Here is a 21,958-nt window from a genome sequence, read left to right as displayed (position 1 = left end):
TACTGCTTTACAAGTCATCCACACAGAAACAGTGCAATGATCTCTTTTTAGAATCATATGCAAGGTATGGTCAAAATAATATCTAAAAACCAGAGTAATCCCAATGGCTTTGGAGCTGAAAATTGGTTTCACCAAAATTCTATTTGCTTCTTTCATTTCTGTAGCTAAATACTTATATCCTTTGGTTCAAGATGATTAATTTAAGAAATTATGTTTTGTTTCTCTATTCAATTTTACTGGAATAAAAGGCACTGTTAGGATTGAATTGGATAGCATGTCAAAAAGTTACTTGATAAATTTTCATTTCTACAATCCAAGTTATTAAAGTAGATTTTCTAAATGTAGTATATGAATATAAGTTATAGCTGGCCTAGCTATAACTATGTTTTAGACTACATAGGCTGAATTTTTTTTTTTACCAGTTGTTATAATTTTATGTTACATCTCTTGAGATTGTTACTGATAACAGTGTATAAAATTCAAGATGTTAGGGTAAATCATTTTCCCTAATCACCTACACAAAACATTCCCAAATAATTAAAGCAAAGATGGTGTCTTTCATTTATTTTTACTGGGTTAAATATGGAGATATAATTACTTTTGTTTTCTTCCCAAGTCTGTATATGTAGACAATCTCTGAGATGGAAAAATGGTTTTCTACTGCCTAGAACTTCTTGAGTATTTCTACAATGCTATGACAAAGTTATAGTGAAAACATCGTCCCTAACAAAAATGATGTATTCAAACTGATGGCTGTCAACACTAGAAGTAAGACTTATCTTTAGTTTGGGGGTCTCTATTTCCTTGCTCAATGGTCACCATTAACAAATGCTTTCCAAAAGCACAGGTGTTTAGAGTCCTCATGAACTTCCTCATTGTCCTCACTCCCTTTTTATTTTCATAAGAAAACTACCTGAGCCCAACTGGCATGGCTCAGTGGTTGAACATTGACTTATGAACCAGGAGGTCCTGGTTCGGTTCCCAGTCAGGGCACATGCCCCTGTTACGGGCTCAATCCCCAGTAAGTGTCATGCAGGAGGCAGCAGATCAATGACTTTTTGTCATCATTGATGTTTCCATCTCTCTCTCCCTTTCCCTTCCTCTCTAAAATCAATAAAAATATATTTTAAAAGAAAAGAAAGTTATATGACATTCATCCCCACTTAGGTACTAGTGATTGGCAATAGTTTAAAATTATGCCACCAGGAAAAGAAAAATGTTATCTGAAAGTGCATTAAAGTGGTTTAGTTATATGAAATAGACTTAAATCATGCATAGAGAAAAGTAATTTTGCTCCATTAAGAACAACCTCTGATAACATATTAGCTATAAAAAACAACAAAAGAGATATCAATAGAAATATCCTGAGCCACAGGGTTGGAAAAGGAAGCAAGGAGCGCCATTGAAATTGTTATGGGTCTTTCATTGAGCTTGCTATATTAGTTAAATTTGTGGTTCAGCTGAGCTTATAAATAGAGTATCCTAATAAGAGGACTTTCTAAAATAGTACAGTCTAAAACAAAGACATGCTAATAAAAACAACAACACATACACATGTGACTACACATGGATGGATTTTTAAGAATATCATGCTAAATGAAATAAATCAGACAGAAAAAGTAAAAAAAAAACAAACATTTGATTTCATTCATATCTATACTAATAAAAGGATAATATGCTGATTAGAGCAGGAGACCAGACATCTTCCAGACGTCCCACCTCCTTTTGGACAAAGCCAAGGTGGTGGGGGCTGAGGCAGAGGTGGTTAGGGGCAATCAGGCCAGCAGGGGAGGGCAGTTGGCAGCCATGAGGCCGGCAGGGGAGCTGTCAAGTAGTGATCAAGCTGGTAGGCAGGCTAGTGATTAGGAGCCAGAAGTCCCAGATTGGAGAGGGTGCAGGCTGGGCTGAGGGACCACCCCCCACCCCCATGTATGAATTTCATGCACTGGGCCTCTAGTGTATATATAAAACTGAAAGCAACAAATGAACAAACAAGAAAAACAAACAAAAACTCATAGATACAGGTAACAGCATGGTGTTATGAGAGGGAAGGGGGTGGAGGGGGAGTAAAGGGTAAAGGGGTCAAATACACTGAATGGCCAGATTATTATGACTGCCCCATCAGTACTTTGTGGGCCACCTTTTACCTTCAATACTGCGGCAATTCTTCTTGGCATTGACTCCATGAGATGTTGAAAGGTGATGCGAGGAATCTGACACCATGCCTGATGAATAGCACTGTCCAGTTCTGTGAGATTTGATGGTTGTGGAAGCAGCTGCCTGATGGCTCTTTTAACTTCGTCCCACAAATGCTCAATTGGATTGAGATCTGGTGATTGTGGGGGCCACCTAAGCAAGGTAAAGTCTCCCTCATGTTCTTGAAACCACTCCTGCACAATATGAGCACCGTGGCATGGCACATTGTCTTGTTGGAAGAAGCCATCTCCATTGGGATACGCCATCAACTTGATAGGATAAACCTGATCAGCAATGATACTTAGGTATGTTGTGCTATTCAGATGTTTATAATGGTCTGGCCCTCTAGCAACTTCAGCGTGAAATTATAGCCAATTTGCCTACAGATGTCAGGTGGTCAAAATAATCTGGCCACTCAGTGTATATGGGGATGGAAGGGGAATTGACTTTGGGTGGTGTATACACAATGCAGTATACAGCTGATGCATCATATAATTGCACACTTGAAAACTATATACATTACTAACCAATAAATTTAATTTAAAAATAAATAAATTAACTCTTTAAAGGCAAAAAAGAACCCCCTTCACACACACCATAAAAACAATAAACAATATAGTAAAAAGAAAAGAAACATATTCCTTTTCCAGAGATCATACAAGGAATTAATGACTGGCACACTTAACTTGGAAGGTAAAGGGAGGACATAGAGATTTACTCCAAGAGAAAGATAATTTTCAATATTCTGTACCTTTGCTATAAACTTAAAATTAGTCTACACAGAACCATGGCTTTGCCTCAAGGAGGTTGCCCTATACCAGTGCCATTTCTCCTAATTCCAGTTCCTCCCATTATAGCTTTTTTCTCACTCCTATCTGTCTTCTGCTGAGATTACAGTGTGACATAAGCCAACTTGCCTGACTTTTCACCCTGTTAGTATCTTCCCTGCCTACCTACAAGGGTTATTATTGTAAGGATGAATTTAGGTTCATGAAAGTATGTTGCAAATGTATGGTATACTTTTAGATATTATTTTTCACATCTTTAAATCTTTAATTCTCATGTTAAAGAGAACACTTTATGTTGTTCAAATGAATATTAGTTGAGGAAAAACACATTAAAAAAATAAGTTAAATAATATAGAACATCATTTGGCCAGCAAAAACCTTTCCATTTTAAGAGTTATATCTACTTGAACTTTTTTCTAGGGATATTCATTAAAGAGATAGTTGTCTGGCCCTGGCTGGTGTGGCTCAGTTGGTTGAGCATCATCCTGTGCTTCGAGAGCTCGCTAGTTCTACCCCAGTCAGGGCACACACCCAGGTTGAGGTGTGTGAATTTCTCTCTCTCTCTCTAAAATATATAGATTTATATATAATAAAAATAAATCAATGCAAACATATTTTTTAAAAAAGAGATAATTGTCTGACTCATACATTTTAAATAGCTTTCTATTTAGCTTTTTAAAAAACATGAAAATTATTTTATATTTTATTCAATCTCCTTAGGGATCAGAATTAGGGAGAGGGACAGTGTGATCTGATGGATATTGGTGGCTCTTCCAAACTCAAGAGAAAGAGTCTAAACCTCAGAGACACCTGTGAATGAGGCAGGAATACTGGTACTGTGGCAAGCACATGGTCTGTTTGAGTACTCCGTGGATTTAGAAAGCATGGGCTGTATGTCAAAGTAGCAGCTACTAAAAAGGCTGGATGGAGACCATCCAGGTATGTGAGCCTAGTAAGGGTACACCGTCTTTTTTTCTTTCCATTTTTTTAATGGGTAGCTAGACATCTGGATTTTCAAGATAATTTTTTTTTCAATCTGTGACTTAGAGGAAAGCTGAAAAATCCAACTATGTCATGAAGAGTCAATTTACAGTTGCCAATGAGAGATTACACTTAAAATAAGACTAAATCATTAGACAAAATGAGTGAAACTCTAACAATAGTAATGAAGAAATCCATCTGTTAGGTGGGAAAAAATAATTCTAAGTAAATGTTTTTTGTGTTGCTGAAAAATTACCATATGGATGGCTTTTTTTTTTTTGCCTATGCCTAATGCTGGCAAAAATATACTATAAGAACAAGAAATATCCTTATTTTTGACAACTTATTCTAGACAGTGCTTTCGCATATGCATGCCATTATTATCCAGTTTGGGGCAATGAGATCTTTGTAGCACAACAGATACAAGCTAAATAATTCCAAAGAAGCTATTTCTTATGACAATTAAAAGTATGCTATAACTAACTATATGTGATTCTTCTAGTCTATGTAGTAGTCATTCTAGTTTTAATCATTTCATTTTATGCTATTTCCACTGAAGACTGGGATGGAAACAATTTGACAAGAGAACGTCATGGCAATCTATCTTGTCATAAAATGGAAATTACGTCTTTTCATATCAAGTAACATATGTAAATATACATTGACAATAGAGCTCAAACATCAAAACAGATGCCCTTGGGTCTTGGGATGGGTTGGGAGAAAAAGAGGGTAAGACTGAAAACTTGTGCCTCACAACCTTTTAACTAAGTGACAATCGCACTCTTGTTCCCTTGCTTTTTACAAATTTTAAAGGCTAGGGATCATTAATCCTGTTTTATCTCCTGTTTTCATAGAAACTTGAATTCTATGAAAAAAATATTTATTTTTAAATCCCAAGTGGCAGGGGGACAAATTTGGTAATGCACAAAACGCCTTAAAAGAGAATCTTATGCTTTCTCTGCTCTGGCTATTCTTGAGATATTTACTCTCTTATATTAATTATACCTTACATCTTTAACTTTCTTTGAAATTGCGTGATGTGACAAATTCAGAGCATCACTTGGACAATTCAAACAAAATAAAACGTATAGTAATCTCATATACATATATGCATGTATTTATGAATTGCATTTCATAAATTCAAATTGTGAGATATTTCTGTGGCTCTAGGGCATACCTGAAGTACCCATAATGAATAGCATGAAATCATCATGGGAATGTCATACCTGTTTTAAAAGGGTGTAGTTGGAACCATCGGTGCTAATTTTTCTTATCTCGTGATGATCAGCAAGAATTAAAAAAGGTTCTTCATCTAAATACCAAGCAAAAAACATATTAGACTTTTTGGATGCATGGTTTTCAACTCTTCTTAGTTTCTGAAGCAATATAAAGTCAAATGCAGTGCCCTTCAGTAGATTAATGGTTAAAAAATTCACACTGAGACCTCAGTTGATAATAAGGTGAAATGGCAGTAGAAACCCAGATAGTACAATCAAGATAATTATAAATGCTAGCCCTCCCTTGCCCTCAATTCCTTTGAATATTAGGTTATCTAATTTATTTGAAATTAGTAGAAATACCTGCTGTTATAATCTGATTTTAGATGATTTTTTAAAAATGATAAGCTACCTTTATCTTAGAAACCTACAGTATAGTTAAATATTCATATAATCAAATATTTCATTTTTTATGATTAAATAACTACTTTTTGCTCTCAGAATAGCTTCAGTGAAAACTGAGTATCATTGCCTACATACACATTTTTTCATCTGCCTAGGGACTTCTTTTAAATCATTTTAGATGTACAGTATCTATAATCTTTATCTATTAATTATACCTTTCCTTATGAGTCTGTTTTTAAAATCTTTTAGTAGTCTTTATTTCCTTCTTGTTGTTTGTCCAATATCTTTTAGTACCTCACTTGTTCCAGAAACAAGGAAAGATAATAATAAGAACCTGACCATTCTCATATATGTAAAGATTCTCTAAGCCTTTCAATTGGTTTTATCATCAGAACTTATTTGGAAACAAATTAGTTTCTTAAATAAAAGATATTCAGAAAGTTTTGGATGGTATATTTACTTGACTATGTATCTTAATAATTTAAAATCAATTTGACCACATTCTTGATTGTTACAATCCTAGATCAATTCAATAAAAAATTTTGTTCAAATTCTCTTTAAATACCGTTGTTTCTAAGATGTATTCATATACTTAGTTGCTGAGTAAGCAAATTTAATATCAGCAGAAATTAGAAAAAAAACACAATAAAAAGTCACTTTATGTAATCTAATGTGAATTTTATTGTATAGCACTAATAGTTACAGTTTTTGTCCTGTTTAATTTATGTTCTAAATTATTACTTTATGCTCCCTTTATCTTTTATTTTATGGTAAATATATAATATATAGGGTAACATATTATAGTTTAGCATACTCTATGTCAAGGATTAATAACATGTGTTACACATGCTGGACAATTGCTTCCATCAGCCCTCATCAGTCATTCCAGTCTTCCTGTCAAGGCTAAGCTGAGACTTAGAACCCTGCCCAACAGAGTAAGCTCTCAAGTTGAAGATGCCTTGTCATCCTTGTCAATGTAGCTCTACATTTAAATATAAAATTGATCAGTCATGTTCTACCTCAGTACTTAAGCAATTCTGTTCTTTACAACCTAACTGTAGGACTTTAAACCATAAAACTCTTAGAAGGAAATGTAAGAAATAAACTTCTTGACATAGATTTGGTAATAATTATTTTGGTATCACACAAAAAGCACAAGCAACAAAGTAAATAGTCTGTACTAGATCAAACCAAAAAGCTTCTGCACAGAAAAAGAAATAGTGTAATAAAAGTCAACCTATGGAATTAGAGAAAATATTTGTGCATTATGTCTGATAAGGGGTTAATATCCAAAACATTTATAAAGAACTCCTAAATCTCAATTGCAAAAAAAATCAACAAAAGAGACAGAGGAGATGAATATACATTTTTTTTTCAAAGAAGACATACAAATGGCCAGTGGGTACATGAAAAGTTGCACAAAAGCAATACTCATTAGGAAAATGCAAATCAAAACTACAATGTTAGAATGGATAGCATTAAAAAGACCAGATATATCAAATGCTGGCAAGGATGTGGAGAAAAGAGAGCACTTGTGAATTGTTGGCAGAAATGTACATTGGTGCAAGAACTGTAGCAAATAATATGGTGCTTCCTCATAAAGTTAAAAATAGAATTACCATATGATCCAGAAATCTCACATCTTTGTATATGTCCAAAAGAAATAAAAACAAGGTACCAAATATGTATCTGCTATCCCTGGTTACTGCAGCATTACAGACAAGAGCAAAGATGTGGAAACAACCTACATGTTTGTCAAAGGATGAATGAATAACAAAAATGGATGAGGGAAACAAAGAATAGAATGGAGGTTACTAGTGTCTGAATGTGGTGGTGGGGGGGGATGGGAGATATTGATAAAAGAATATAAACTTCCATTTAGAAGATGAATAAGTTCTGGAGACCTAACACACAGCATTGTGATTATAGAAAACAATGCTGTAATATGTACTTGAAAGTTACTAAGAGAGTAGAAATTAAATGTTCTCACCACAAAAGTAAATGGTAATAATGTGAAGTGATGGAGGTCTTAGCTAACACTATGGTGATAATCATATTACAATATATGTGTATCAATACATGGTACAACTTAAAGTTACACAATATTATATGTCAATTATATCTCAATACTTTTGGAAAAATAGCCTCTCTTTAGCAAATATTTATGTTCAATAACACTTCCTTTTTGTTTCACAACTATTATTTGTTTTGAATTATTATTGTTAATGTAAAATAAATACAACATGGATATATGATATAACAAGACCCAAATTTGATCATTCGCATTCATTGCCTTTATACAATCTTTTATGAAAAGTTTACAGTAGTGGAAACTGACTGGTTTGGAGATTTGTGTATTATTTTTTATTCCTGGTAATTATTTCATGAAAGTACCATAGTAGATGAGAAAACATCTAATGTTTTAAATGTTTTTTTTAAATAAGAATTATTTTATTTTCAGATATCAGCTTTAAAAAGTTAGTAAATAGCGAACTTGAAAGTAGCACAACAAAACCATACTTCTAGAAATGAAACTATATAGTTGAAAGCAAAATACTGATATATGTTTTAAAGAGCAGCCTAGACATGGACAAAGAAAAAATTATTCACTGAAATATAAAACTGAAGAAATTAGCATAAATATAGCATAGAAAACAAAGAAGAACCACCATGAAAGTGAATTTAAGTACAATGAAAGGTAAAATGAAATTTTAAACATATCCATTCAAAATCCCATAATGTGAGGATAGAGAAAACATGGCAGAGGCACATTTTAAAAAGGAACACCTGAGAATACTTTATAGTTGGTGAGGAATGTATTTTGAAAGAAACTGGCAGTGTTATTTGATTCATCATACTCCAAAGCCAAGTAAGGGTGACAGAAACACCTTATGCACCATTTATTTATCCATTTTAATAGTAATTATTGTATCATTTTAATATATGTGATAATCTCCACTAAAAATTACAATATATTTTTCAGTTATGGTCATGTTTTATTGAATTTTTTTTACTTTACAAACAATCACACTATTTGGAACAAAGAGAAGTTTAATAATTTTGCTGAATCACTGGGAAAATTCAATTTACCTTACATAGCTGATTTATTATTGTTGTCATCATTGCTACTGTTGCTATTATTGACTAGCTGTTCTCCTTGACATGCCTATGTGAGTGTGTGTGGTGTAGGGAAGACGGAAAAACTGTAAGAACACTGTCGCAATAGGCTCTTTAATGGTCGAGGCCAAGCCTGCTCCTAAGCACCTGTGACTCAGCAGGAGGCAATGCTAGAGATTGTTCTTGTTACTTGTGAACACTCTCAAAATATAAACAAAACAAAGAAAAACCCTTAATAATTCACAAGACCGTCATGCAATATTATTATAAACAGAGCAGTTTGTGGACAACACAAAATCAGAATGACAGATCCCAGATCAAGGTAAGTAGGGAAGAATTTTGATTTCTGAGAAATAGCAAGAATGAATGAATTTAATAAAATGGCTATGAAATTCAGGATCCATGTGTGTAACTGAGATTGGATCAGTGGGCAAGTTCAATGTGATACCTGAAAGTGATTTGCAGCCGTTTGGGTTATCAGGTTGTATTTCATAGCCATCTGTACAGAGGCATTTGTAGGTCCCATATGTATTGATGCACTGCTGGCTACACGGAAAGCCCGTAGAGCATTCATCAACGTCTACACACGTTTTACCGTCATCCTTCAGTTGGAATCCAGGCCAGCATTTGCACTGCAGAATTAAAAACAAGCATAATCAATTCATACCATTGTCACTGTCTTTTCTTATTGGATATCCCTTTAACATGACTGAACCCACAAAAGGTAATGACAAATCTTTCTGTCACACACACAGAGATTAAACTTCAATAAGCATTACAAATATCATATAAAGTTAAAGTTAAACATCTCTGAAATATCTTCATTTGAACATCTGAGGTTGGGAAGATTATAAAAGTTAACTGATATCACCGTAGCCATGTGACTAGAGAATGACAAATACAACAGAACTGAACTGTCAACTTTCATTCCTGTTCTATTTCATTATATTGTCTTTTTTAGAAGACTTTAACTGTCATAAGAATTAAACCTTACGTGGAACTTTGAAGATCACTAACATTACCACATGTTATTTTATTAGAGCCTTACAGAAATTTATGATGTAAGTATTATTTTCCTTAGTTAACTGATGAGAAACTCAGAGGAACAAAGGTGACATTGCCTAGATAAGCCAGGAGGAGAGTTGAGGCTGTCTGTAATTTTTTAACACATAGTAAAGATCAATTAATATTTATCAACTGGGTCTGATTCCATAATCAGATATGTTGATGTTATCTGGAAAACTAATAATAACAGAGTTTCTCCATCATTATTAAATACATTTGTATCATCAAATCTTTTCTTCAGCACCTGTGATCTTCTACATGAGCTTCTGAGGATGATCTACAAAATTTACTAACTGCATGTCAATTCTGAGTACAATGTCATGCCAAATATGTTTTTGAATTCCTGGAGATAATAAGGTGCTATGATTGGTCACTGTGTTTCAGTTCTCTATTCAGTCCCTGCCAAGAAGCATATGAAAATTCTAATTATACAAAATGAATCTATAATTGGCCAGAAGATTATGGTCATATTAACATTTACCAAGGCTATTTAGTGGTCTTTGAATAAAGAAAATTGTGAGTATTGTGTGGGACAGTGAATTAAGAAAGAACTTTAAGTTATTAAGGGTAACTAGTAGTTAAGGGTTAGCCATAGTAAACATTTCATAATTTAGATAATTTATTTAAGGGTAAAGGTAACAGAAGAGCTTTTTATATTTTTAGGATAATATAGGAGATACATATATACACATTGTTAAATAGTCAGCCAACAATTAATCGAGGGCTAGAATTTTTTTAAGTACAAGAAGGTATTTATTACTAGGAGGGAAAGCATCAACTTCACCCGAAGCTGTTCAAAAGATACATACCTCTTTCTAAGTCCTTTTACAAGAACTAAATCCCTGTAAGTTCTTAGCACTTTATTCTTTAACACATTTCACCAATATTTATCTAACAATCCTAGGCAATAATAAAGGATTGTGCTGTGTTTAATCAATAAAACCCACTAGCAAGCCAGCAAATCAAAGCAAAAACAACACTTTGGAAAAGTAGGATTGTCACAGCCTAAGATCTGATAAGGGCAGTTTGGGTAAGTCCTTCTCATATCTTAGGCAGTGGCAATACCACTTTCCCAAGTAATTAAGAAGTAATTAAGAAGACTTAACTTACTACCTAATGTAGAAAGGCAAGAGGATAAAATCTGAAGAGAAAGAAACATCAATGGAGCTATCAGCTATTAAAGTGTGTGCACATTTTTGGGGGTACCCTGTATGGTACCAGGATTATTAAAAAATAGATATTTTTAAAAATGAGAAACTGACAGGATACAAGAAGATGTCACTGAGAAGGACTGGAAATTAGACCCTGTAATCGATCCTATGGTCAGGAAGCCAGAAGACCCATAGGCAGACACAGGGCAATGCTAAATTCAAGGGCACTTTAGAACAAATGAAAAGAAATTGCATAAACTATGTTGAATCCCTCTCAAAAAGTATAAAAAACTTAAACAGTGTCCCAATTTCAACAGGATTTCCAAAAATCACTTTGAATGGCTAATATCAAGGCTTATAGAACTACAATATCAAATAGCCAACTTAGATAAAACCACATTTATGGAATATTAATTTCCTGAAGGTAAAATTGGTAAATGCTACTGAATGTATTACACATTTCTATAAGCAAATGGAATTGGGATGTTTAAGGTTTACAGTAAGTTTTTTAATTGTTTATTTACTAAAAATATTTAAAAAAAAATAATTTACTGCCCTAACCGGTTTGGCTCAGTGGATAGGGCATCGGCCTGTAGACTCAAGGGTCCCAGGTTCAATTCTGGTCCAGGGCATGGACTTTGGTTGCGGGCACATCCCAGTAGGGAGTGTGCAGGAGGCAGCTGATTGATGTTTCTCTCTCATCGATGTTTCCAACTCTCTATCCCTCTCCCTTCCTCTCTGTAAAAAATCAATAAAATATATTTTTAAAAAATAATAATTTACTACCCAATCCAGTAACCTTGTCATAACAAAAACATTTTTACTCTTAAATAATTAATAAACATCTATGAGAAATTCTACTAGCCTGACCTATATGAACAAAATGAAAAGAAATAATAATCACTTGTATATTCAACAATAGATGAGAGATTCATAACGGTTTAAAATTTATTCACCTTCATTTAAAAAGACAATTTTTATGAAAGTGAGATTTATATATATTCAATGTCATTTTAATTTTCCTACTCATTAAGAACTATTTCAAATTTGTCTGCTTTGTGTTAATTTTCATATCAGATCATAAAACTGGAAGAAAGAAACATAGCAACCCAAATTTACCTATTACATTCAGGAATATTTTTGTGCAGTTTTTAATGTGATATTTGAAAAACTGATTATTTTATTTCTAATGAATACATTAAAAATTCTTTCTCTCTCAGAAGTATTTTTATTTTTCACACGGTAAGTTTGCCTTCCCTTCAAAATAAGATTCTTACTTTAGTAAATGTTATTACTCTCTTTTGAATAGATATATTGTACGTGTTTTACAGCAAACATATAAATTGTTCACATTTCATAAGATCTAATTTTTTATTTCATCAGCAATTTTAATTTTATTGCAGAATGTGGATTTCTTGACATGTACTGCTGATAATGTATTGAGAAATAACTTATTGGATAGTTTTCCCCATTTCCTGAAAAAGAAAACCCCACCATCTGACATTTTCCCCCCAAATAGTTAAACATTTTTTGTACATAGACTTTTTACTCAATTTCCTATCAGTAAATATATATGTAAAATATGTGCTTGAACCTTTGCTTAAACCTCTTATTTATGATTCTAAACTTAGCTCCTTAAATTTTTATACAGGTCTGTTTCCCACAGTTGATGTTTCATTTTATTCATCGGTTTTGGCATGTGTATATATTCAGGAATATTACTCACAGAATTCTGTCAGGTATCATATACAAAGAATTTTTGTATTATGAAATAGAGTGTCTATTTCAACTAGAATTCTAACTTAAATCATTTCTAGAGAAGTCAAAATAAAAACACTGATATTTTAAAGGTATGGAAAAACAAATATTTTTGTGTAAAGAGTCTTATAAAGTGATTAAAATAGTATGCTTTAACGTATTTTTCAGGGTGACATCTACTGCTACCAAAAGTAATTTTCCAAATATAGCATAGGCAGGCATTTAAAAAAACATTAAACCTCATTTTGAATGATATGGCAAAAGATTATAATTGATAACTCTATAATTTTTAGATTTTACCACCAAGATTGTTATGACAAAGTTTAAATACACACAGACTAAACACAAATAAACTACTTGAAATTTAAATTTTGGATATACATATTAATATGACACACATATATATCCTATAGATATATAGACTTATAGTGTATATTATGTAGACAGAACTAAATAATTAATTATAACCTAGGACTAAAATTTTTAGTTTCCGGTAATAATTCTATGACATATCCCCTGCTTTTCCAGGAAAAATTTCTATACTGGTTGTAAATAAATAGCTAACATATTTTTATGCTTCATTGGATTTCAAATACTTACTGACAAAATTAATTATTTGATACATAGTCATCTCATTCAGCGCTATCTGGGCTCGTTGTCTTGCTTCCCTGTTACTTACAGGATAGTGTTCCTGAGTGAGTGTGTGTTTTATGTTTTTTTTTGTTTTTTCCTCACCGGAGGACATACTTATTGATTTTAGAGAGAGAGAAGGGAGAGAGAAAAAAATGGATGTAAGAGAGAAACATTGATCGGTTGCCTCCCATACATTCCCCGACTGGAATCAAATTTGCAGCCTTATGCTGTCAGGGACCATAAGACATCAGCACAGGGCTAATTACTGTAGTTTTTAGATTGTATCTACATATAGTAAAATCCTGATCGATGTAGTTAAATTAATCATAACAACAGAAATACAGAGATTAAAACTGGCAACACGGTCATTTGGCTGAATTGACCATTATAAAGACCTGGCTTGTCATAGAATGTTAAGGCTGGTAGGAGAAACGAGCCTTCTGTACAAAGCACACATTTTTTTCTCTATCATCCTTCCTTAAAGAAAGGCATTAGTCGCAGCTGAAACACTTTTAGTGGTGAGGAATAACGCAGCTCATTCCAATATAAAGAGTTCTGACCTTAGAAGAATTTTCCTTATATTGAACAGAATCCTAACTCTAATTCCAACCTTTGAAACAACTCAGAGTAAATATGCCGCCTATTGCAGTGCTTCATATACTTGAATAGAGCCAATTAGTCATCGTCATTCCAGGCAAAACGTCTTCCAAAGGTGTGTGTTCCAGGCCCCGTATGCTCGTGGATGTACAAATTTGAATACACTACAGTTTGTGAAGGTTTCTCTTAAAGTGCCATGTGCAACACGTCAACAGTACCCCAGGTACGCTCCCATCGGTGCCACACTTAGTAGAACAACATCTGACCTCTGCGGTGGCCCTACTGCTGTTAGACTCCCTCTGTGTTTGTAAGAGCCATGCCCTATTGTGATTCACATGGAGCTAGTGCTCAGTTAAAAAAACACACACACTATTTCCAACGAATTGCTCCCCCGGAGACTTTCCCAACTTACACAATCAATTTACCGAATACACAACTTTAATTTTAATATTTCGTTTGTTTGCATCCTCCATTCCAACGTGAATGAAGCAGATGCTTTAAAATGCTATTTCTGTCCATCAGTTTTGTCAGTGAAACACTCGCTTCAGGAAAATGGTACTAAGAGAAAGCAATTAGACTATCAGGCATGATTTATTTTGTTAATGTACCTGCACTCAGTTCTAATACTTCACGTGTTGTGTTTTGTTTTGTTTTTCTTCTTCCCTGCTCATATGGGAAAAAAAATGTACTCTCCAGTATTGTGGTAAATAAATGATTAGCCCATTTAACTTCAGTTGTGTATGGGAGGGAGGATGAAGGAAGAAATGGGAACTTAGGAATTACATACATATCTAATGCAGCTATTAATATAGCTGTAATCTTTCTAAACACTAAGTTTCTCTTTCTTATTTTTTTATGTTCAGCATATATTGAAAAATATTTTGATTTTTTTGTCTTCCTGAGTATATTTTCACAAAATTACACCACATTATTATTATGGATTGCATATATAAAAACTCTCCATTTAAATAATTTTGCAAATATATATATAATTTGTTGTCAATCCTCACCCAAGGATATTTTTCCCATTGATTTTTAGAAAGAGTGGAAGGAAGGAAGGGGGTGCAGGAGGGAGGAAGGGAGGGAGGGAGGGAGGGAGAGAGAGAGAGAAACATTGATGTGAGAGAGACACATCAATTGGTTGCTTCCTGCATGTACCCCAAGTGGAGCCAGTGGTCAAAAGTGCAACCCAGGTATGTGTCCTTGACTGGGAATCGAACCCGTGACTCCTTGGTGTGAAGGCTGAAGCTCTAACAATGGAGCCACACTGGTCAGAGCCCTAACAATATTTTGATGCCTTTTACATTTTACAGCTATATTGGATTAAAAAGTTTTTGTTACCCCCAAATTATGTTTTTAATTGAATTTACTTGGGTGAAATTGGTTAATAAAATTATACAGGTTTCAGGCATACAATTCTATAACACATCATCTGTATATTGTGTTATATGCTTATCACCCCAGGTCAGATCTCCTTCCGTCACCATTTATCCCCCCTTTGCCTTCTTCTACCTCCCCACACCTCCTCCCCTCTGGCAATGACCATACTTTTGTCTGTGTCCATGAGTCTTTCTTTTTTTAATTCCTTTCTATTTTTGCCTAATCAAATTCTAATGTATCTGGTGATTTGCTATTTTTGATGAATACCAACCTTGTAACCAACTGGGAGGTCCTGGCAATCTTGAGAACATCCACTGACTTTCTTACTCAAACATTCATTTATGTGGCAGTTTTTCTCATCTGAGCCATCGCCACAGTCATCCTTATTGTCACAAAGACCTCCACTGGGAATGCACCTGCCATTTTTGCACATAAAAAATGAACTGTTGCATGACTGTTCTGGAAAAAGAAAATAAAACGAATGGAATATAAAGGGCATGCCATTGTTTTTATACTACAGTTGTTGAAAACATTCACAAATATGATAACTTATCTGTCTAAAATCAGAGTAAATATATGTACATGTAAAATGCTTTCTATTTACACACAAAATATAGAAAACCAAAAGCAAACTGCACTTTTGCTCAACCCACTGTACATTGCTTTATCATGAAAATTAACAATCAAGACAAGAGTCTATAGCCCTGGCCAGCGTGACTCAGTTGGTTGGACATTGTCCCATGCACCAGAAGGTTGTCAGTTCGGTTCATAGTCAAGGTACATGCTGGAGTTTTGGATTTGATCCCCATTTGGGAGCATAAGGGAGGCAGCCAATCAATGTTTTGCTCTCACGTGGATGTTTCTATCTCTCTCTCGCTCTCCCTTCCTCCCTCTCTAAAAATCATCAAGAAAGTTTTTTTTAAAAAAATGCATCTATAGTAAAATTAATGGAATATTTCTGTCTTCATCTATAGTGTGACAATTGAGATCAAAGTGTAATGATAGTTTGACATTTCCCTCAAGCCATAGGTCTCTGTGAAATTAAATGTCACTAAAAATTACGAATCCAGAATAGGTAGATATTCCTCATTTTTTTCATCTTGGAAATATAACATTGACATTTAAAAATCAGGGCATAAGAAAAGCCATCTTTAGTGAAAAATAGTTGTTCCATATATAGCCACAGAAAGTAGTCCAGGTTTTGCAGCTACTTTTATCATGATGATTTGAATGTTACTCATTATTTAAAATGATAAAAGAAAACTTATTAACATGCAAACTACATGAGTAGTTTTTTTATTTTAAAATACATGACTATGGCCAGGTGTGCCTTGGTGGTTGAGCTTCAATCTATGAACCAAGAGGTCACTGGTTCAATTCCAAGTCAGGGCACATGCATGGTTGTGGGCTCAATCCCGAGTTGGGGGCATGCAGGAGGCAGTCAATCAATGATTCTCTCTCATCATTGATGTTTCTATCTCTCTCTACCTCTCCCTTCCTCTCTGAAATCAATAAAAATATATTCTAAAAATCTGACTATGTATTCAGTAAAGAATAGTGAAATTATCAATAAACCAAGTTTGGTTATGTATATACTTAGTTAATATACAATTTACTTTATTTTGCCTAAATATAAATAACACAGACTTTCTCTCAGTAAATCTCAACTTCTTTTATGTTTGAATTTTTGAAGTATAGCCAGGAAACTTTATTCACATAAAATAATGTATTAAGAAAAGGTGACCTTTTTGAAGGGGCAGGGTGATGGATTCATCAGGTTTGTTGCCTAAAATCTTCATGTTTTTAGCACATACTAAATTTATAAAACTAGCTTCAAAACATTATTATATTCTGCATAGTGTCACTAGATGCATCAATGCTTAGTGATTTGCATGTCCTTTCATTTACTACCATACTAAGCAAATCAGAGTCACAATTTTGCTATTAAAAAAAGACAGATTTTTGGAATAAGCATAGCTTCATATATTTTCTGTACCTGCACTTCTGCACTTTGGGTTTAAAGGTGCTTCATCAGAATGGTCAGGGCAGTCGAAGTCTCCATCACACTGCCATTGCGTATGTAAAAGACATCGTCCATCAGCACACCTGAATTCTTCTGCATTACATGGTCGGTATTCTAGAGACAAAGAAATAAAGATTCTAATTTATATTATTTATATAATGAACATTACTCATATTTTATTGATTTTTTTTAACAGAGAGAAAGGGAGAGGGAAAGAGAGTTAGAAACATTGATGTGAGAGAAACATCAATCAGCTGCCTCCTGCACACCCCCTACTGGGGACAGAGCCCTCAACCAAGGTAAATGCCCTTTATTAGAATCAAACCCAGGGACCCTTCAGTCCATAGGCTGACACTCTATCCACTCAGCCTCACCAGTTAGGGCTATAACAAACATTATTTAGAACTGCAACCTCTAATCTACACTATACCTGACTAACCATGTGGATTACCATTGCCTCCTATGAGAAATGTTTCTATTTCTATCTGGGACAGTGGTCATACTTGCAAGAAATATCTGTGGCTGGGAAGTAGCACCGAAGTCCAGATAATAAAGTTGCAATCAAGGCACTGTTACTGTTTCTAGAGGAGAACACAAGAACGCAGGACTCCAGTATACCATCTCTGTTCACCTATTAGCTATATTCTAAAGAGTTCCCTTAGAATGAAAAACAGGATGGAAGCTATTAGAATAATCTTTAAGACCAAGCTCGGTTAGGTGCAGTACTAGAGCTTATGGATGAACTGATTCTGAGTTATAACGATACTTCTTGGAAGCTGTAATATCATGTTTATGTTTGGGAATCAGCATTCAAAGTGTAAATAAATTATTTAGATAAGGGAAATGAAAATCCAATTATAGAGCAATAAGTACAAGAAGTATTGTAATTATATATTGATTCTTAGATGCATTGAAAAGCTTTATTAAAATCACAATATCAGCCCATCAGTTGTTAATCTTCATATCTATGCCTGACTGTGAGTAAAATTCTTTTAATTGTGAATGTTACCAAGTTTTAAATTAGATTTTTCCCCTAATTTTGTAATAATAAAACCTGTCATTTCTATTATAAACCTTCTGGTAAATCTAAGCAAATAGTCTATTTTTGGAGAGAGAAAATAAGATTTTTATGGTTTAAAAAAATAAACAAAATTCTAATAAAAAACTAATTCAACAATGATCACTTGAGATATCTAGCATTTTGAATGGCAAAAGTAGATAGTTCTAACTCTCCCCAACTTCCTTAATGTTTTTTCCCTCCCTCTCCCTGAGCACTAGTTCCTCCTTTTGTGTTACTACATCTATTCAAGGTTCTCCCAGCCCCAAAACAATAAAGGTCCATTGACATGACTCTTAATAACACATCTCTCTTTCACTTCCACTTACTTTCCCCCAGTTCTTCTTTGATTCATTAACATCTACATTCTGAAATTCCTCAGAGCTAAGACACCAAGTGACAAGTGTCAAATCCAAAGGTGTCTCTTACTCTTATCTACTTCATTTTCTTGTAGTCTTTGACATCATTGACCACACTACCTTGGTTTCTCTCTGCTTTCCCCGTTGTTCCCTATTTCTGTACAAAGTCCTCTATTGTTCCACCCCAAAGTGTTGTAGATGAAGCCCTAACTTCAATCTTCAGTCTATTGCTATCTCTCTTTTCCTTTCTATATTGTTGAGTATATTCAATATATATATATATATATATATATATATATATATATATATATATATATATATATATATATATATATATTTATTTATTTTTACTGATTTCAGAGAGGAAGGGAGAGGGAGAAATAGAAACATCAATGATGAGAGAGACTCATTGATCAACTGCCTCCTGCAAACCACCCACAGGTGACCCAGCCTGCAACCCAAGTATTTGCCTCAATCGGGAATCAAACCATGACCTCCTAGTGCAGAGGTCAATACTCAGGTGTATTTCCCAAGACCTTGCCCCACCCAAGCTGTGCACAGAGGCTTTTGCATATGAATGGCCTGGTCCTTTGCAATCTAAAATTGCCTAACAAACTGCAGCTGGGTCAGAGAGACACAGAACTTTCAAAAGAAGGCCCACAGCAGCTTGCATTGCTTCACAGCTGGGCCTCATCTGGGCACCTCCAAACCCCAAACAAAGAGGAATCTGCAGATCTCTTCGTAGCTCCTGCTGGGTAGCCTCAGGCAGAGGCTAAATTAGCACCTCCTTAGAGATCCAAGAGCCAGTGTACCCAGTGGTCAGAGTGGGACCATCCAGATTACAACTCCTCAGATCCATGAGGAACACACTCAGGGGGCAGACTCAGTGAGCACCAAAGCCCCACTGAAGCAAATCTTGCCCCAGAAGGGTGTCTCCAGCACAGAAATTCTCCCACCATAGACACAGCTGATTCTCACAGCCAATTGGCCTGGAGGTCAATTCCTCCCAGTGATACCTACAACAATAAAGGCTTAACTACAACAAGACTGTGCACAAAACCCACAAAGGGATGCACCAAGAGTGTCCACTTCAGGTAATTGGGGAGGCATGAGCCACTGGGCCCTATAGGACACCTAGCACAGAAAGCCACACTATCAACACAGAGAAGCAGCCAAAATGCAGAGACAAAGAAACAGGTCACAAATGACAGAAATGGAGGAAAGCAAACTACTGGATATAGAGTTCAAAACCACAGTTATAAGGTTTTTCAAGAATTTTCTTGAAACCGCCAATAAATTTAGCGAGACCCTCGAGGATATGAAAAAGGACCAACTAGAAATTAAGCATACACTGACTGAAATAAGAATATTATAGAGAGATCCAACAGCAGACTAGAGGATCGCAAGAATCAAGTCAAAGATTAAAAATACAAAGAAGCAAAAAACACCCAACCAGAAAAGCAAAAAGAAAAAAGAATCCCCAAAAAAATGAAGATAGTGTAAGGAGCCTCTGGTATAACTTCAAGCGCACCAACATTTGAATTATGGGGGTGCCATAAGAAGAGAGAGAGCAAGATATTGAAAACCTATTTGAAGTAATAATGACAGAAAACTTCCCCTACCTGGTGAAAGAAATAGACTTACAAGTCTTGGAAATGCAGCGAACCCCAAACAAAAGGAATCCAAAGAGGACCACACCAAGACACATCATAATTAAAATGCCAAGAGCAAAAGACAAAGAGAGAATATTAAAAGCAGCAAGAGAAAAAAAGTCAGTTACCTACAAGGGAGTACCCATAAGATTGTCAGCTGATTTCTCAATAGAAACTATGCAGGCCAGAAGGGAGTGGCAAGAAATATTCAAAGTGATGAGTAGCAAGAACCTACAACCAAGATTACTTTACCCAGCAAAGCTATCATTCAGAATTGAAGGTCAGATAAAGAGCTTCACAGATAAGAAAAAGCTAAAGGAGTTCATCACCACCAAACCAGTATTATATGAAATGCTGAAAGGTATCCTTTAAGAAGAGGAAGAAGAAGAAAAAGGTAAAGATAAAAATTATGAACAACAAATGCATATCTATCAACAAGTGAATCTAAAAATCAGGTGAATAAATAATATGATTAACAGAATAAACTGGTGAATACAATAGAATCAGGGACATAGAAAGGGAGTGGACTGACAATTCTCACGGGGAAAGGGGTGTGGGGGTGCGGGAAGAGACTGGACAAAAATTGTACACCTATGGGTGAGGACAGTTGTGGGGGAGGGGGTAAGGGCAGAGGGTGGGGTGGGAACTGGGTGGAGGGGAGCTATGGGAGGAAAAAAGAGGAACAACTGTAATAATCTGGCAATAAAGATTTAATTAAAAAAATCATTTTCTCAGCTCATGTATTGAGATACTTATACCTACATGACAATGTATGTTATACGATATTGTATTTCTATTTTTTTGGTGAGTTTTTCTAGTGGGGCCTCTGTCTCATTCATCTCCATATCAACCAAAATATAGTATCTAGCAGAGGAAATATATTCAATCAGACATATAGAATTAAATCTTGAATTATAGTGTAACTTTTAAAATATCACATTGGATCTATGACTTAATGGTGGAATGATCATAAAACTGATATCCACTGAATTCAAAGAGACTCATATTAAAGACCAAGGCTGTAGACATTACACAGGCAGGACAAAGGAGACACTAAATCGAGTGCCTTTAGTGGGTGTATGTAGATTTCATGGTTTCTCATTTTGTATTTATTCTGGTAGACATTTAAATACTTTACCAAAAGAGTAGGTTTACATAAGGTTAGAACTTCAACTGGGAATTTTTAATATACTGATTTTTTCCTCAAAAGTTATATATGGAGTCATACAATGAAGTCAAGACAGTCTCTTCAATAAATGGTGTTGGGAATATTGGACAGATACATGCAAAAAAAATGAAACTAGACCACCAACTTACACCATACATAAAAATAAACTCAAAATGGATAAAGAACTTAAACATAAGATGGGAAACCATAAAAATATTACAGGAATCTACAGGCAGCAAAATCTCAGACAGATGCTGAAGTAATATCTTCACAGATAGAGCTCCTAGGGCAATGGAAACTAAAGAGAAAATAAACACATAGGGCTACATCAAAATAAAAGGCTTCTGCACAGCAAAAGAAACCATCAACAAAACAACAAGAAAGCCCACTGCATGGGAGAACATATTTGCC

The 21,958-nt window shown here is 34.6% G+C and overlaps 1 protein-coding gene across 1 annotated transcript in view; it reads right to left on the bottom strand.

Annotated features, from left to right (window-relative positions):
- The window catches only part of LRP1B (LDL receptor related protein 1B), a 924,684-nt gene that overhangs the window by 230,440 nt on the left and 672,286 nt on the right, over positions 1-21,958 (bottom strand). The window contains exons 50-53 of the mRNA XM_059704885.1: positions 17,285-17,425; positions 15,560-15,747; positions 9,153-9,336; positions 5,192-5,277 (exon numbers count right to left, since the gene is read on the bottom strand). Of these exons, the coding sequence (XP_059560868.1) occupies positions 5,192-5,277; positions 9,153-9,336; positions 15,560-15,747; positions 17,285-17,425 (599 nt within the window). The remainder of the gene's footprint in view (positions 1-5,191; positions 5,278-9,152; positions 9,337-15,559; positions 15,748-17,284; positions 17,426-21,958) is intronic.

The sequence above is a fragment of the Myotis daubentonii genome, chromosome 7 (genome assembly GCF_963259705.1).
Source record: "Myotis daubentonii chromosome 7, mMyoDau2.1, whole genome shotgun sequence".
In the NCBI taxonomy this organism is placed as follows: domain Eukaryota; kingdom Metazoa; phylum Chordata; class Mammalia; order Chiroptera; family Vespertilionidae; genus Myotis; species Myotis daubentonii.
The sequence above is the reverse complement of the archived record's forward strand: the minus strand, read 5'-3'. Positions and strand labels throughout refer to the sequence as shown.